The 19,335-nt window shown below is 37.4% G+C and overlaps 1 protein-coding gene across 4 annotated transcripts in view; it reads left to right on the top strand.

Annotated features, from left to right (window-relative positions):
* TNS3 (tensin 3) overlaps positions 1-19,335 on the top strand; it is a 163,619-nt gene that overhangs the window by 47,769 nt on the left and 96,515 nt on the right. For 3 of the 4 annotated variants that reach the window (XM_039388487.1, XM_039388488.1, XM_039388486.1), the window contains 5 exons: positions 8,490-8,542; positions 9,346-9,517; positions 15,549-15,599; positions 16,543-16,665; positions 18,113-18,177. In XM_039388487.1, the coding sequence (XP_039244421.1) occupies positions 9,368-9,517; positions 15,549-15,599; positions 16,543-16,665; positions 18,113-18,177 (389 nt within the window). In that variant the 5' untranslated portion in view covers positions 8,490-8,542; positions 9,346-9,367. Of the gene's footprint in view, positions 1-3,981; positions 4,001-8,489; positions 8,543-9,345; positions 9,518-15,548; positions 15,600-16,542; positions 16,666-18,112; positions 18,178-19,335 lie in introns of those variants that run through there. The other variant, XM_027733202.2, reaches the window with a different exon arrangement.

The following is a 19,335-nucleotide window of genomic DNA, read 5'->3' on the forward strand; positions in this document are numbered from 1 at the left end:
GGTCCTCACTGATTCATTGTTCAATTCCAGCGCAGTTCTCTATTGCAACAAATGAGCATGTGTTGCACAGTGCTAGTCTTGTGTGCATTGCATTTTTTTTGTAATGCTGCTGGTGCCACTCTGTGCAGGGTGTAAAGAGTTCTGATCCTTGGCTACCCATGTAGACAGGAGACATTCAGAGGTTACATTTGTATTAGCAGTATAGTTTGTTTACTTGACCTGGCAATAAATGTTTTTCTACAACCAAGGGTATTTCTGTGGTTGGATCCATGCTATCAACCACACTGTTCTAGTAAAATTAGAGTTATTTCTAGTTGCTAGAATATATTTGATAATGAAACCAGCTATAAATGACTAGTGACATGATTGTTTCACCTTTCAGTTCGCTGTTTGCTTTCTTATCTAGACAAATTAACTAAAACTAAAAAATCAGAGAAGAGCTAAGTTCTTAGTTATCTGTATGTGAATAATTGGTTTTGACAGCTGCTTCTAGTGCAACAAACATGAAGCAAAATAATGAGATACATTGTGAGGAAAATAATTGCAGATCATTTTCTGTTGCTAGTTGGAAGTTTTTAGCATAATTGTTTACATTTGAATACTTTAGAGGGTTTTCTGTTTGTACTGATTGCTTATTGCACAAGCCAAGATAATATGTTTTTTGGGTTTTTTTCTGTACATGTAATACCTTGTGCACAGCCATTTTGAAGGCAGCCTTAAATGTTTTTCAGCTGTGCCTTTTGTCTTATTGCATTTTGCAATGATTATTATTTGACCATTAGCAAGTTTCCTGAAATTGTTGTTAGTTACTTTCTATGGACAAGTATACTCCAGGAGCAAAGGATGACTTGGTTCTGACACTACCTAGAATTCAGAATTTTGTTAGCTTAATTCTAGTGTTTGGGATAGGAAGCACATTCTTACTTGGGAAATAAGAAGTGCATTTTCTTACATTTAGAGGGCTTCCTCATGCCCTTATGGACTGGAATATTATTTTATTCTTAATATTAACATACTTAAAACAAATAATTAAGCTTCTTGTTTCAACTAATGGCTGGCAGAAGTGTTTCTGTCACTTTCTATCCAAGGATTGCGTGCACATAATTTTCTGTTAGTTAAGAGGGTGCAAAATTTGTAATGAAACTTTACTTCAGTTTTCATCTCTTACATCCTAAATAGGTCAGAGAGAAATGCAGGAGATTTACTCTGAAGTCTTCCCCTCTGCCACCACATTTTTTTCTTTCCACTGTGCACTATTTACAGAGTTAGGAAGCAGAGCGCACACATACAGGACCTCTGTATTAGGTGCTACTGGGTCATGCCACACGTTACTTCTACAGAGCCTCACCATGTGGTACGTGTGAATTAATGGAGAAACTTTTACACTCTACTGTATCTGTTGTGCTTAAATACATTACCTGCGGATAGTATTCCTTCAGAAAGCTCTTTCAAAGCTCTAGTGTACTTGTGAAACTATACTACAACCAGAATTAGAGCACATATATTATTTTAGTCAATTGAAGTACACTCCCTGCCTTACACTTAAATATGAATATAGGAAGTTTCTCCATGGATTTGTAGTGGAATACAGTCATTTAAGTGTTGACACGACTCTAACTCACCTGGGTTAGAGTGAGTTAGTGCTCCTGTTCTGTGTGTGCAAGAGACAATAGCACTGGTTAGGGGTAGGTGCTAGCCTCACAAAGCTTTGTGTAAACTCTTTGTCTTGAGACATTGTAGAGCTAAGGCTTCAAAAATACAGTTTTCCAAATGTGAGTATGTATACCTGTGAAATTTTACATTAATTAAAACACTAATTATGCCTCATTCTCACTTGAATAATAACTTCATATGTATTCAGTATTTTCTCCTAAAGAGTCCTTAGTAGCAAAAATGTGCTACATACCTTCTCTCTGTTATGAATTAAATATTTTAAGAAAAGAGCAAAGGATGAATAGACAACCCAGCTGTACCAGGAGATTTCAGGCTGTGAGCAGGGCTGCTTTCGTCAATGAAAGTGAGTTGGAAGATGATCTTTCTGCCCTGATTGGTTCCTTGTTTCCCTGGCAGATTGCTAGATAGAACTCCATATCCAAGTGCCCCACAAACTTGATAAAAATGAGCTGGATTGCAAAGCCCTCCAGTGAACTTGTTTAGAGGAGCCTGGCCTGTTTTGGCTGAAGTGTCATAGGAAAGAATCATAGGAGCACCTTTGCCATCAGTGTAGGTTTTGGCAGAGAGAAAGCAAGCTGGGATTTATAACTTCTACAGACACTGCGAGGGGCACATCTGTTTGGAGTCTTGCTGTTATACTACACAGGGGAACAGATCGTGATTTTTATGGGACACAGCATACAGAACTAAAATCTGCTCTCAAACAAGTAGTCGTCTGCAGTAGAAATGATAAATCTCTTCTGCAGAGAGAACTTCAAAAATATTTTTAATTAACTTGTAATATTTACTAAGCAATGCATAAACAATAGCATAGAGACATTTGTATTTGCAAGGCATGAATCTTTTCTGCAATAGGAGTCATTCTAAAGCCAGAGACCAAATTCAGGTTCTGGTATGCAAATTCTGGTTCTCATCCAAAACATCACATTCACTGTGTCAGTAGGAATTATCATGGTGGAGTAGTCCAGCTATCAGTGTAGTTCACTGTTCTGTCTTTCTGCCGTATCCTGGAGTGTATAGAACTGTTACACTGTGCCTTAGAATAGGTTGCAGAATTTTTTCTGATCCCTGTCCATGGCTTGGGGAATGAAAATGCATTACAAATTTGGTTCAAATGTATTCAGGTCTTCTGCTGATCAGTCTCTCTATTCTTATTATTTATGGTGTTTGAATGGTGAACAATCATGTGGAAAAGAGTTTCAGAAGCTAATTAAAAGCTGTGTAAAATGCATGTAATTTTATGGCAGATTAGCTAATCAAATTTTCTGATGCTTATAGCAACATGAAAAATAGGCACAAATAAAATACTTACATCCCAAATAGATCCATGTCACTTTTTCAAAATATGTCCTGATACTTTTAAGCCACAGATTAATTAGTGATTTACATTTCAGATAGTTGTAGTTTCTACTCACTGGTCCTTATACCTGTTAATACTCTTACTCAAGAAGGACCCCAGGAGAGAAACAGATAAGCATGAATGCATATCAGATCCTGGAGCCCTGAGTTTTCAGCAGTGCTGTTTCTTGGAGGAACATATGTATAGTTCATGTACAGCTGTCTCAACTATTTGAAACAACCCAGTCCTTGAAATCAGTATTTCTTATATTCTGCTGAGATAGCTTTTAAGCAGATATTATTATAGTTCAATGCCAGGAACAGGGCCTTGGGGAAGGTAACTGAATGATTTTTCATTTGGCTTCCTTAGCCTGTCGTCTTTGATTCTGGTCTCAAAAGGGGCAAGTCATTATCCCACCTGGTATTTTTAAGTTCATGCATGGCCCACGTGTCTAGTTTTACTTTGGTATTGGAAACTAGTAGTTTACCTACTAGGTTTTTTTTTAATTTATTTTTCTAGAGCTGTTATATAAAACATAGTAACTCAGTGTACTGCCAAAATGCAAATGAGTTTATCTGGGGCAAAACTGATCTCCCTTTACCCTTTGTCCTTTCTGGTCTCTGGCACTCTATGACAGAGGACTTTAGCCTGTGAAATGTGTAAGCCTACTGATTGTAATGCAGATTTCCTTATTCAGTTCTTGGAAAAGTTGTGGATGATCATCTTGCTGATATTTTTTTTACAGATATGATTTTTTTTAGGCATTATTTTTTACTTGATTGTCTCCATTTTTTTCCTTGAGAGTCAACCTTTCATCACAGAAGATATAGCAGGAAGGTTATTTCTTATTCCTTCTGTTTCTGGACTTCTATGAAGAAGTTGTCTCAATGCCACCTCTGTACCACACAGTGTGAGATGGCCTGTACTATACCTTTTGTCATGTTTTTGCTCTGAAGCTGTGGAGTGACTCAAAGTAGGATTGTAAAGGTATGAGATGCTGCATGCTGCATTGGACAAACACAGGCTTGCTATTTGAGGCAGGCCAGGTAATCCATAAACAAGTTCACCATCTTTGGTGTCAGAAGAAGGTGAATTAACAGGGCTGATCTCAAAAGTCTGTTCTGTTCAAGCTGTACTTTAGTTTAATTGGGCTCTGGCCCACTTTCTATGCTTCCATTGACAGCAGGCTGTCTAGTGAATGTTGTGACCTGGTGAAAATTATGTAGACTTAAATATGGGACTGTTTCTTAGGTTGTTTATTATGCACAGGCTGTAGTGGACTCTGGGATGCTTTTGTCTGAGGACTGAATTTTGGAGAAAGTTGGGATAACTGGGCTCTGTGATAAGCCTAGGACTGACAGGAGCCAACGGTGGTGAAAGAAATAAGGATGATGTCAAAGGAAAGAGTTGCATGGCTTGAATTTTTACTGGAAAAGGGCAATGACGTAGTGCATTGGATGCAAGGAATTTGCTTGGTAATCCAATTCTGTGACTGGTGAGAAGATGGTGTCTTTTATAAGCAATTGCTTCCCCCTGCTGTCTTCCATACAACTGCAGCTTAATTTTACCAAAAGGCTCCTCGCACTTCTTTACATAAGAATAACTTCTATATGTTATTGTTTGGGATTGATCCGTTTGTTTGGAATACGAAAATTCCTTAAAACTGAACGAATAGGTGAATAGAAGGTGTTTTCTGTTTTGAAAACTCTGTTTCTCATATGACTGGTTATACCGTGTGCATTGCCAGGCAGTCCCAGGGAAGCAGGGGAACAAGAATCATGGGGAAAAGCTCACAGAAGATTAATCTCAGGTCTGTCCTACTGGCAACATATCAAGCGCTAGTTTCACTGAATCTGGCCTGGTTACAACTCTAAATTTTTAACCAGATGTGTTTAAACACCCATTTTGAGCCACTGGTTTTAATTCCCCTTCCTCTACTGTTGTTGGTTGTCAGGACATGAAAATCATACCTAGTTTTGTGAGATTTTCCAGGTAATTGTCCATCCTGGGAGATAGCAGATAGCATTTGCTCTCTGGGAAGATTAGCCAAATGTTTTGCTATTATCTCTCCGGTGAGGTTTTGCTATTATCTCTTCAGCAAGGCAGAAAACAGTGTTTTTGGGTGGGTTTTTTGTTTGTTTGGTTTTTTGTTTGTTTTGTTTTGTTTTTATTTTACTTGGATGGAGATGATTTGCCTTTATGGATAGTCTGCCTCATGCCACTGAATCCTCTGCTTGGTTAAACTTGTATTCTGATGGTAGGTGTGTATGACTTGGTCCAGAATGAAAAAGAAACCTCTCTTATCAGTGAAATGACCCTGAAACTGCACAGAAATGTTAGGAAAAAGCCCAGAGAGGCAGTCACAGAAGTTTGAAATAGGTTTAATAGTCAATCAAAACCAGAATTCAGTCAGAAGCATGGTAAGATATGGCTTACATTTTCAGCTTGCCTGTTGTGAGAAATGCTGGAACACTTATTCTTATTAATAGCATGTTGTAGGTGTGTGTGTATATATGTTATATGCTTCACCAAATCTTTGAAAAGCTTTTTCAGTAAACATTTTGCCTCTGTAGTAACTCATATCTTTGTTGGATTTTGCTAAATATTGCAGCTGTGATGGGAAAAGTTAGTGGTGGTGTCATTGAGAGTTAGTAAAAAATAAAAATGAAGAAAAAAAGAATGCATTGCTAGCTACAAGATAATTAAGCCATGGAAAAGAAGAGGAAGGGAATACAATCTAGAGGGCACACAGAAAAATGGTTGTGTGTCCTTGACTGCTTGTCCATTTGCCAGTAAGTCATTGGCTGTAGCCAACATATAACATACAAGGTGATCATGACCTTATGCAAGTTTAAGTAAAATTTGTTTAGTAAGTTTTGTGCACCATAGATAGGCAATGGAGAGTTTGATGGTGTGAATCAAAGTATCTTTTAAAAATGGTATAGTTCTGTTGATTTTGGGAGCTGTACAAAATCTGTATAAAAGTGTACCCATAATGACAGACAGAAGAGTATTGCAGCTCTTTGAGGCCATATAATGCAACATGATACAGAGATGAGATATCGAAAGAAGAATTCTTTTAAATTACCAGTGTTGTTTGAATTTTCCTTTGAGTATTCATAACACAGTCTAAAACACTAAGCTGATTGCTTACACATATAAAAATATAAATCTATCAGTTAAAATTTTAAGTTGTACCAGTTATTTAATTGTGGAAGTTGTCAGCACTATCCATTTTTGTACACAGAGCAGGAAAGAGTATATAGAACTGTGTATTTCAGTAGGTGACATGGCATGCTTACATGATATGGTTTGAAACTGGCTCCCTGCCAAGTCTCCAAACCCTACCACAAGAGTTCCCCCTCCCCCCCCCCAACCTCAGGGAGAAGAGGGAGGAAAAAAAACTAAGAAGACCCGAAATGAGAGAGAGACAGCTAAAGTGATATATATAAATATATTTACACTTATATTACAATTATATACAATTAAAAATATATACAATTTCACAAGGGAAAGGGAAGGGGGAAGGGAAAGGGAACAAAACCAAAATAAAATATATATATATCCCAATCAGTTGCCCGAGATCTAGTAACTAAAAGACTTAGCAAAGAAATAGCTCACTACTCTCCTTGGGACAACCGAGAGTCGCTCCGGAACGATCGCCGGCAACCTCCGCCTCCCAAGGTCGGCAAGGCCTAACCAGACCTCGCTACCCAACACGACAGACTCAACAGCAGGGAACCTGCACCTCCAAGCCGCCGGAAGGAAAGAGAGCGAAGGCCTCTCCTCCTTTCTTCTTACAGCCTGGCTTATGTAAAAATCGTAGGGAATACTGGGTAAATCTGGACCCTTCCTTGGTTACAAACTGGTCACCAAGGAAGGCCTAGCCCAAACCACCACATTACAGTAAATACATATCTCACTAACAGGTTTTTTTTTTTGTTTGTTAGTGGTTTGAATTATGTTTTTGTTCATATGCTTATATGCTGCATTCTACTAGGTTATATGCTAATTTACGTCGCACAACAGTGCAACAGAGAATGATTTTATCACTTATTTGCTTACCAGAGGAAGCTGTTAAATGATTGATTTTTCAGGTTACATGGAGGTTTAGTCATATAATTTTTCATAAATGGTGGAAGTGCTTTTTAAGCAATGGATACATCTGTGTAACCAACAGAGGCCAAGGAAGTGGAGGGAGAGTCATGATGCTAATTGCTTTTTAGTACAAAACCAAAACAAAATATGCCGAAACCTTGAATTTATGTCTTGTATTTCAAGTATAGTTATTTACTCGTTTTGGCACCCATGGTGTATTACCTACAACCTTTAAAATTCTAAGAAAGGACTGTGTAAAAAGAGGCTGGAAATACCATGAAGTTCCCTCATTTTCTGTTGTCTAAGTAAAGAGAGGTAGTAGTGAAACTGGGACTTATGTGAGGTGCACCTTATGACACCAGCTGTGATTTAAAATTTGCCAGAACAGTTCTCTTTCAGAAATTCTGAAAGAAAACATGTCACTTTCATGATTGTATGTCTTAGCTATTCCCAGATTTTGATATACAGCATCACTTTATGTAAGGTTCTAAGGCCTCTTCCATTCAAACACAGTTTATTTGGTTTGGGAATACTTGCCATGTGTGTGCCAAAATAAATAGGGTTTATCAGCCTTCCAGCTCTTACCCTTAATCTAAATAAGCTTTTGTGTGCATGTTTCTGTATATTCAGGGGAGGGAGAGGAGTGAATATTCTTTCACCTATGGAGTTACTGATGCATGATATTAAATTGAACTCCTTCTTTTCTGTATTAAAACATATTATACTTATCTAAAGGCTAAAATAAAATATATACTATATATAAATATATATATAAAATAATATATATGCAAAGATAAAATATATATAGACATAGATAAATGTAGAGTGAATTATTTTTATTTATTTTTATTTATTGTTAGTATAGTAGTAGCTTTGTTTTTGTTTTTTCCTTTTACTGAGGTTCACGAGGGAGAATATTTTTATACTTTTTCATGAATAGTTGCTATTATTGAACAAATGGAATTACAAGAATAAACTACTACACAATAAATTCTCAGGAATATATTGAGTATATATTTCAATATTGTCATAAGGAAATCAGTTGAGAGGAACTTGCTTTTGCAGGTTTATAAAAAAATTCAAATTTCATCTTCTCAAAGACGACTATGTTTTCTCTAATCTTAATGCAGTTACCAAGAAGAGCACAAAAGACAGCACGAAAGACTTCTCTGGCAGTAGTGGGTTGGAAGAGGTGATAGAGAGTTAGACATAACTCGGTCGTAACCACAGTGTTTGCCTTCAAAACACAGGGCAATGATCCTCTCGTATCCTCTTGTTATAATTTTCCACATAAAAAATAAGGAAAAAAGTCAGAAACATTGACATCAGTGACAGTAAGTAAGCTTCCGGATTGACTGTTCTGTTTTCTTTGTTGCAGAATTGCAGCAGTGCTTCGAAGAATTCTGCTTCCAGTTGTGACAAAGAATCACAGCAAGTATTTCTTTCGTATTTTATGTAGCAGTGTCACATCTTGCCTTGGTGGGTTTAGATTTTGTTATTTGTGGTTGTGATTTCTGAGTTCAGTCTTCTGCAAGACATGACCTGCTATGCAAGTACCATTTTACAATCTCTGTCTGAGAAAACAACTGGGCATATTTGCTGAGCTTACTTGTAATTTAATGACTAGAATCTTTTGATTATTCTATTAAGACGGGCAAGGTGAGATTGTGCCCTTAACCTGGAAAAGAAAGAAAAGTTAAAGTAAACAGTATCCGTACACTAACCCGTGAAATTAATTGGATTATATTCATGTCTTGCAGTCTGGGGACTGGTTTTAGATTCATGTCAGTGTTACTCAGAGCAGATTTCAAGATCTGCAATGTTTTACAGATCACTGGTGAATCTACCAACTTGTAAAGCATTTGCAGAATTCTACAGAGAGATGTGTGCAGACATAAGTACCTAGAAGTTTCCTATTTAACTCCCAAATTTGTTGTGCTAGTATTTGCCAAAAGTGCTTGTATTCATTTTAGTGCTTTTCTACATTACTGATTGCAGAGATTTTTTCACTATGGTTCTGATGTGAAGAACTCTGATTTTTGGCTAACTCAGTTTGTGTTCTGAACTGAATAATTTGAGTTCTGTAGGCATTTAATGAGCTGTAATTGTAATGAAATTATTGGAAACATCTGATGCTTGTCTGTAGGAGTTCAAGTTGCAGTTTCTTTTCATTAATATGCTATGTTTGTTCTTGGCTGCTTTGCTGTGAACTGCCATATCTAATTTCTTCACAGAAGTGCAGACTTTGATCACATTATGGAAGAAGGCTATGAACTTGACCTCACTTACATCACAGAGCGGATTATTGCTGTATCTTTCCCTGCTAGCTGTTCTGAGGAAACTTACCTCCACAATCTACAAGATGTAACCCGAATGCTCAAATCCAAACATGGCAATAATTACTTGGTATGTGTAAGATGAGTGTTTTGTGATACATCTTCTTTTGTCTACACAGGAAGTCTACTGGTAGGTCCACATATACCATTATAAACTAGAAGTTATTCTTTGGTCCATCTTTACAGCCTTGCAAGCAAGTGCAAGATTTTCAGTAGTGTTTTAAGCTGCTAGGCAAGAACAGATATTGAAAGCACTCTTTTGCTGGGGCACTGCAGTCTCTTTGTAGTAACACATAGTCAAACACTGTAGAATGATTGCACTGACCATTTTCATTGTCCAAAGAAGGCTTTTAAAAAAGACACACCCTGCAATGTGGAGTGTGTTCTTTTTTCCTAACATCTCTGGTTCCTCAAGTGGGCATCTGATAGTCTCTCACCATCATGTGTTCACTGTCTGTCTCTACCGTATACTGTGAAACAACATGTAAAAGTAGGATTGCTGTTGGTGTGTTCTGTCTAGATCTTTCTCATTAACTTGTTGTAGATGCATTTTTTTACTGCTGTTTAGTTTTCTATAGGAAATTAAGTTGTAAGCAAATCTATAACGATCTTCGTGTGCAGATTTTTTTTTTAATGATAACACAAGCTATTAATCTCCTGTGTTGTTTTCTGGCTAGTGCCATGGCATGTGTTGTCTCAGCTTGTTCTATGAAGGTGAATTTAAAACAAGACCAATATTTTATTTACTTTTTTTCTTCTACTGTCTTTTTAGTTAGTGTGTATAAACTATTAGAGTAAAATCTATGACTTCAGGAGGTTGAACTTGACTCACAGTAGAAATTAGTTTCTGGAGAGATTCCATCTAATGATTTAAATACATTATCTTTTTGCTCACAAACCAAGATGTCATAGGTGCATTATGAACCAGATTGTCCTCAAGATGCATGTATAATACTTGTGCCGTGGTCTGATGCCCTCAGCATGCTGCCTTGGTGCCCTTCGCTTCCCTTCTATCAGACACTGGTAGCTTATAAGGCACAAAATAGTAATAGTTTGAAGGTGTATGTAAAGCTTCTGTATGTAAAGCATTACAGGTACAAATTCAGCTGTTCTCGGTGGTCTTTTCCATGGGACAGCAGTGTAAGCTTGTAAGTCTCAGTCCAGTTAAAACTCACTTAATACCTGTTTGTATTACAAAAATCTGATATATGGTAAATTCTTGTTTAGTATGTCCTCTCTCTGGGAGGGAATGTAGTCAGTTTCTCTTGCAAAGCTGGAATTTTTGGATTTTGTTTTGGTTTTGTTCTATTTATTAATTTATTTTCTAACGAACATTTTGCAAATCAGCTGTCTTGGTCAAAAAAGACCTTGATGCCATCTGCTTCGAGTATGTTTTTGTGAATTCACAAGACAACCTGACAAACCACAGCCAGGTTGTAGGTTCAGAGCTTGCTTTTAAACTCTTTTGTTTCTTATGTTTTGAATACCTCTTCAGCCTGCTCAAGAGGCACATGTATATCAGCAAAATCTGGCAAAATCCTGGCAAGAATACTCTTGAACAGACTAATACCTGCTATTGCAGAAGGAATTCTACCTGAAAGTCAGTGCAGTTTCAGAGCCAACAGGAGCACACAGACATGGTATTTGTTCTCAGACAACTGCAAGAGAAGTGTAGGGAACAGAACAAAGGTCTCTATGTAGCCTTTGTTGACCTCACCAAGGCTTTCGATACTGTGAGCAGAAAAGGTCTGTGCAGATTTTGGAACGTTTAGGTTGTCCCCCTAAATTCCTTAAAATGATCATCTCACTTCATGAGGATCAACATGGCCAAGTCAGATATGGCGACGCACTTTCTGAGCCCTTTCTAATAACTAATGGTGTGAAACAAGGCTGCGTTCTCGCACCAACTCTATTCACAGTCTTTTTCAGTATGATGCTCCAAAGGGCCACGGCAGACCTCAAGGATCAGGACGGTATCTACATTCAATACCATACTGATGGAAGCCTATTCAACCTAAGGCGACTGAAGGCCCACACCAAGACCTTAAATCATCTTGTCCGGGAGCTGCTTTATGCTGATGACACTGCCCTTGTCGCCCACACAGAAGCAGCTCTGCAGCATTTAACATCCTGCTTTGCAGATGCTGCTGAACTCTTTGGTCTGGAAGTCAGCTTAAAGAAGACAGAAGTTCTCTATCAACCTGCACCTCAGGAGGTCTTCCATCATCCCCATATCACCATTGGCCAATCAGACCTTAAATCAATCCAGCAGTTTAATTACCTAGGTAGCCTCATCTCCTCGGACGGTAAAATTGACGGGGAGATAGACAACAGGTTAGCAAAGGCATACAGTGCTTTTGGAAAACTTCACAAAAGAGTATGGCGAAATAAACACTTGAAGAAAAGTACAAAGATCAGTGTTTACAGAGCCTTAGTGCTGTCTACTCTCTTATGTGGTTCCTAATCATGGGTCATCTACCGCCACCACCTGCGTCTCCTAGAACGGTTCCATCAACGCTGCCTCCGAACAATCCTAAACATCCACTGGTCAGATTATGTGACCGATACATCTGTTCTAGAACAAGCAGCAGTCACAAGCATTGAGACCATGGTGCTGAGAACACAGCTGCGCTGAGCAGGGCACATCTCAAGGATGAAAGATCACCGCCTCCCTAAGATCTTGCTCCATGGTGAACTTGCCACCGGCTGCCACAAGAGAGGAGCCCCGAAGAAAAGATACAAGGACTCCCTGAAACAACATCTCAACCTCGGCCATATTGATCATCGTAACTGGTCTACTCTGGCCTCCAATTGGGAGGCCTGGAGACACACCATCTATATGGCTGCTGCTTCTTTTGAGAACGCACGCAGGATCACTCTCGAGGAGAAAAGACAACATAGAAAAAAATCATGTTTTGCTGAATATACCACCTAAGGTGGTATATTCTGCTGTACCTTTTGCAATTGGATATGTCTATCTCGTATTGGCCTCATAAGCCACCAGCATGCTTGTAACAAACGTGGATAGAGCCTTCCTAAATCTTCATTCGCGGGCAAAACAAAAAGCCCCCAAAATCTCCTCAAAAGAGTTTTCAAGTCAGCAATTCTGCTGAAGTTGATGGGAACAGTTCTGCTCTTTCATTGGGCCAGGGTCTCAACTAGCAGAACATATACTAGAAATTAGCATTTGTTGTTTTTTACTTAGTTGCTCTCTCTTCGCTGCAGTTGATAGTGAGAACAGAGGAGGGAATGATACACTCAAAGAATTGTGTGAGTGCATTGTTTCCTGTTTGAGTCTGTTTGTTATGAAGAATATGAACAAAAAATCCTAAGTATCTAATTTTCTCTAAACAGTAGAGGATTATACTTTGATGGTCTGAGATAAGAGTCCTTTATGGAGAGATGAAAGCCTGTCCATAGCTTGCAGTAAATTTTTCTCTGCTTTGTTACTCTAAAAAAGTATCTTCCCTGCAGACTTTGGTGCCTAGAAGAAATGTGACTTCTCCAACAGATAAAAATTTAGAAACTGATGCTAATGCTTCTCTTTCTTGTACCAAAATATAAGTAAGTAGACCTAGGATATGCCAAAAAGGGACCAAAAAGGATGCAGTTAATCTTCCACTGTATCATGGCTTAACCTCAGCCAGTAACTTGGTCCCACACAGCCGCTTGCTCACTTCCCCACCAGTGGGACAGGGGAGAGAAGTGGAAGAGTAAAAGTGAAGAAAACACATGGGTTGAGATAAAGACAGCTTAATAGGTGAAGCAAAGACTCTGCACACAAGCAAAGCAAAACAAGGAGTTCATTCATTGCTCCCTGCAGCAGGCAGGTATTCATTCATCTCCAGGAAAGCAGGGCTCCGTTATGTGTGGTGGTGACTTGGGGGAGACATCATCACTCTGAATGTCTCCACTTTCTTTCCCAGGCTTATATGCTGAGCATGTCATACAGTATGGAAAATCCCTTTGGTCAGTTAGGGTCAATTGTCCTGGCTGTGTCCTCTCCTAACTTCTTGTGCACCCCCAGCCCACTCACTGATGGGGTGGTATGAGAGGCAGAAAAGCCCATGGCACTGTGTAAGCGCTGCTCAACAATAATGAAGACATCCCTGTGTTATTAACACCATTTTCAACATAAATCCAAAACACTGTGAGCTACTGTGAAGAAAATTAAATCTACCCCAGCCAAACCCAACACGCAGTGACATCTATTTATGATATATGCTTCCCTTCAAAGACTTCTGTAATGCCTTGTTTTGTTGTTGTATGTGAAATGTTGGTTCTTGTATCTTCTGGTCTTTATTCTATGCTGATAGGACTCCTGGAGTATCTCAGCTTCACAGGACTTGGGTATCTTTGAGTTTGACATCTGATCCAGCAATGACAAATACCCATCATGAACAGGGCTGTATTCTGACACACAGGAATTTTAAATTGATCTTAAATATAAAGCAACAAGAAAGATGAATCAAATAGCCCTTTTTTTCCCTGTGCAAAATTTTAGGTATTTGATTTCTTAACATAGCTTTATCACTGATTTTAAGAACTCTGTACTGAGATCTGTACTGAAAAGTGCAACTCTTAATTTTTTGGCAAATATTAAAGCTAATAGAAAATTAGAAAAAAATGTCTCATTTGTAGAAGAGACTCTTCATTTCATTCCTGTAAAATTACTATTGATATTTATGGAAGGATAAGTATAGTCTTATTTATAGTTGTTGATATATCTTCCTGATATATCAGAGAATGAACATAAAAATTTTTGATTGTTATTTAGCTCTTCAGGAGTAATCTGTTTAAAATGCAAACAGTATACTGGAATTAAGACAATGTTTCTCATAATATAAAGAAATTTTATTCTTTCTTTTGGAGTTTGATCAATGGAAGTGGTGTATACCCTTTATGGTCAATATCATATGTAATTTCAGAAGCCTGTGCAGCTTAAAATGGAAGCTGTTTTCTTGAGTGCCTTGTTAATTTGGGTGTTTCTTCATCTGGATAAATTTCTTGCCTAAAAAATGTAATTTTTCCTAGAGGTGCCGTGATGTCATACTGTTTCCACTGTGTCCATAATGGAGTTGCACATTTTTAAGTACCACATTGGTGAGCAGCAGGCACCAGTTTCTAGAAGGAAAATGATGTAGTTCCTTTAACCTCTTTGACTTCTGGCTTTTTTGGTGAGCCAGCTGAGGTTAATGCCTCAGGTGGTATTTTAGAAAAGCGTTACACTTTAGAAAAGGGTTCTTAAATTGTCCTTGGGTAATAGTAAAATATATAATGGACTTATATTTACTCTATCTCAAATTTACAATCTGTTTATTCCATTTCAGAAGTGTAATGAAACTTTTTCAGTGATTATGTCATCTGTACCTAACTTGTGATGTGAAATAGCCACACTGTGAATCTGCCTCAGTAGCATTATTTCAGTTCTTCAGTACTGATATTTCAGCTTTTTGTTATTGATACTGATTTAAAGTACTTTCTAATGAAAGAGACAGTTATACTTGTATACACTGCTTTTTTTTGCTCATTTTACAGTCTATCTCTTTAACTATTTCTTATTGAACACTAAGTGTATGATAACTTGCTATCTAATGAGTTAACAGAAGAGTTGGAAGATCTCATAGGCTAAGCTATAGTTAAATAGCTATGTCATATCTTCCCTGCAAAGTTTTGACAGAGCAGTAATTTCTTGTCAGGCCCACAAATTCGAATATTTAATGCTGTACCATCTTCACAGACTTTTCATTGTTAATTCTTATGCTCTGCAGTTATTTTGCATGGTGCCCAGGTCTCTCACTGTACCTCTTACTCAAATAAAGCCACACAAAATAAGTAAGATGTAGTGGAATTTTAACTGTCCTTTTTCAAAATGTGCACTTAGTTTCAGCTTTAGCTTCAACGTATAACAACTGAATACCTAAAATACATTTGCTAGTGGTACCTGACTTCAAATGTTAATTTAGTTTAGTAGAACAGTGGACAAACCTGAAGCCATATCACTGTAGTTTCTTGTAGTTTTCATGTTTCAAATACAGCTATTTACAACATAAATTATGGATCTTAATGGTTGATTTTTTTTTCTTTTTTTTTTTTAACAGGTATTAAACCTCTCTGAAAAGAGATATGACCTTGCCAAGCTTAACCCAAAGGTATTGACTGTCTTCCATAACATCTCTTTCTAGTGTTAAATAAAACTTAAATGGCCTGGTGAGCCCTGAAGCTATGCAAGTGTTGATATACAGAGTAAGAGAACAAGTTTTGGAAGATGATAAAAAGCCCCACATGCATCCCTTTTTATTTTTTCCTAAGTTATGTTTTGTGTCTGTTAGGTCTGTATTTTACATACCTGTTCCTGTTGTTTTCTTAGACTTTATACACAGGACCTGAAGCCTGTTGTGACTTCTGAAAAACTCCTATTGAATGCTATAAATTTTACTTCAAGTATACTTTCTTTGTGCAGTCACGGGATACTGGGATTATATAGTGTAATGTACAATCAGATAGCTGAAGCTAAAAGAACTCTTAGTTTTAACCTTTTGAGTGCTTTATTGATCATAAAGGATTTAAATTGTTCATGGTTACTGGGTTACTGGTTTTGTTAGTGTTAAATATGCATATAATAATAGGTTGAGTAAACAGTATTATGTAGTGACTAAGGCTGAATAGAAAAAAGGAAAAAAAATTAAGATGCCATGTCTGTTGCACATTAAGGAAATAAATTTCAAATCAAACCAATGAAATTAAAACAATCTTTGTTCTAACTTTGACCTTCTTTACTGTTATAAAATACCTGAATATCTAATTGAAAAATCTTTAAAAACTTGAGATCTTCAGAAATGTTGTCACTTTTAAGTGGTTGGCGGGATTAGGGGGGGAGCGTTTTGTTTATTTTATAAAATACCAGAATCTTAAAAACAAATTCCCTTCTTCCCCTTAAGAGACCTGTAAGTGTCATGGCATTTGAATGGCATGGTTGTCTGGGACTGGAAAAACTGTGGAGACTTTGAACCATCACAGTTATTTGAATCCAGATTATAATATGTGATACTAGGGTCAAGGTGTCTCTTGTAAATATTACTTGTTTAATTGCAGATTATGGATGTGGGTTGGCCTGATCTCCATGCTCCGCTTCTTAATAAGGTGTGCACCATCTGCAAGGCTATGGAGTCATGGCTGAACAATGATCCTCAACATGTGGTGGTAATACACTGCAGAGTAAGTGAGCCTTTTATATACACACAGTTTGTATTCATTTTCAAAAACATTATCCTTTATTCTTACTCTTTTTAAAAAATAATAAGTTTGATCTATTTTCAGTGTTGGAAACAGTATGCCAGATCTTCAGTTGATATAAGTATGCTTAAATCTACTAACCTTGCATGCTTGTTATAGATTGCTTTTTATGATAAGATCCTAGCCCCTGCTGCAGATACAGCATGCAGTGATGTTAGCTCACATCCTGCAAAGGTCACTGTTACTTCTGTGGGCGTATTTCGAAGCTTGAGGTTTTTCCAGCTTTATAGGAAACTCCTTAGAAACTCTTCATGTTCTGTGATGTTCATGAATTTTGTTGTGGGACAACGTTTTAACTGGCAGCATCACTGCAATGCATTATAGCAAAGCTACCAGTATGCTGTGTTACTTCCCCTTCCATACTCAAAAAGAAGAGAAATAAAGAAAAACCTTAGTTAAATGTGGATAAAATGAATTCAGAACTGAATTGGTAGCTATGTTGGTGACACTTGAGGCAAACCTGTCTCTGTATCACTAGCAGATGTTACTCTAAACAAAATGAGGATGATAATAGGACCAAAACTTCTCTTCAAGTCAGATTCTATAGTCCCCAGTCCTGAATTTCTTACAGACAGAATGCCATTATTGTATGAAATGCTTGAAGTCTTGCTAGTTTGCAGGACTACTGCCAGGAGTAAGGGCCATTCACAGGACAAAAGAAAAGGGAACAAAGTATTTCTAGATATACAGTTATATACAAATTGATAATGCATGTTGTTGATTAATGTCTTTGGGTAATTTTGTTTTCCACCTGCAAAGATAGATGCAGCCAGCTATGTGTATCAGCTGAGAGACTGAAAACATTTTGAAATCCATGAGAATTACTGCTTAGTAGATTGTACTGAATTTGTCATGTAAATGTATTTAAAATTACTTTGGAGCATTTTTTAAATTATCCATAGAAAATTAGTTGTAAATCTCAGGTGTTGGGGAGGTAAAAATGCCCGGACCTGTTAGAAACTCATATTCTTTCCAAAATTGGTATTTTATAGCATTTCATGCTGGAAAGTGCAACATTGTCTAAACTTGTTGTGAATGATTTCTGAGAAAAAATAATAAAAAATTAGAATAGTTGACACAATTTTTCTGTGTCCCCCCCCCCCCCCCCCCCATTCCTTTAAATCAGTAAGACTTGACAGGCATGCTCATAGAAATCCTATTTAGTGGGTTTTTTTGTCATTTGTGAGCCAGCTTGCATTGACAAATAAGCTGCTGCCCATTTTTTCCACCTTTCCATCAACAAAGGGGATGCATGAGTAAAAGGACTGACTGAATCTCTTGTCTTAAAATTGTATTTACTATGGGTCTTAAATAAAATAATGCCCATTCATGTAATAAATAAGTTATCATTCCCTTTTTCCTAATACAGGGGGGAAAAGGAAGGATAGGTGTAGTCATATCATCGTATATGCACTTCATCAATGTTTCTGCAAGGTAAGTGTGAATAATGCATGTTGTGTGTTTTTTACAATATACATAAGGAAAAATGCCTTTTAGTTGAGTAGTCTCTGTCAGTTTGTCAATTAAGGTTTGTCACATTTTCTTCCCAAAGAGTCTTGGAGCATGTCTTAACGCAGCCTGCTTTCATGACACACTGTTCTTGTAGTCCTGTTTTCAGTAGGAGGTTGGACTAGGTGACACCCTAAGGTCTCTTCAAAACTGGGATTTTTAATGGTTTGCAGGAAACATCCAAAGGGTGTTTCAAGATGGCCTCTTTTGAATCAGTGAGAAATTATTCTTAAAGTACTTAAGGAAAATAGATATTAGAATCTGGATGCAGTATTTGAATAGGAGATCATTCCTTGATCAAAGTGCAGAATGCAGTTTAAGAAATAATCTAGACTTTATTTTGATTTTTCTAGTTGATTCTTTTGGAATGCTCAAATTATGAAATGGCAATTGATAATTTGTCAACAAGGATAAAATTTAATAGATGGTCTCAAAAAGGATGAAATGTGTTTCGGAGGGGTTTGTTGGGTTTTTAATCACATTGTTTTCCGTTGGTTTCTTTTATATATATACACATACATAAATGTATTACAATAAAAATGCCCCCTAACTGCCATGGTTAAGTCAAATTTGGTTCTGAATTCACACCAGCCTGTCAGTAATAGATTTGATCCACTGCTGTAGTTGATGGGGTCTTAAATCACTAGAGGTTGATGGCAAATTACTCATGGATTTCATGAAAATGAGAATCTCTGATAACAATCTGTGCTCACTAGGGTAAGCCCAGTCAAGAGGTCATTATAGACCAAGAAGCTAGGTGCATTGTATACACCAGCATGTGCTGAAAAAAGTACTTGAACAACTACTTGAATATTTTCAAGTAGTAATTGCAACAGTGATTGCCCCAATTTCATAATATTTTGTTGAGAAGCATTGTGAATGACAAAATCAGTCAAGTAAGGGTAGTACGGTACTGTGGTGTGATCTCAGTGTTGCAATATTGTGTCGTCCTTAAAGGTGGTACCTGGCAGAAAATTACTATGGTTGCAACTGTTGAGGGTGCCAGCTTCCGTGTCAGAAATGGTACTCAGAAGACTTTGATGTTCACGCCAAATAAAATTCCTAATTTATCAGCATGCACAT

This window comes from Pipra filicauda, unplaced genomic scaffold (genome assembly GCF_003945595.2).
Source record: "Pipra filicauda isolate LSUMZ 115617 unplaced genomic scaffold, ASM394559v2 scaffold657_size180086_pilon, whole genome shotgun sequence".
Lineage (NCBI taxonomy): Eukaryota > Metazoa > Chordata > Aves > Passeriformes > Pipridae > Pipra > Pipra filicauda.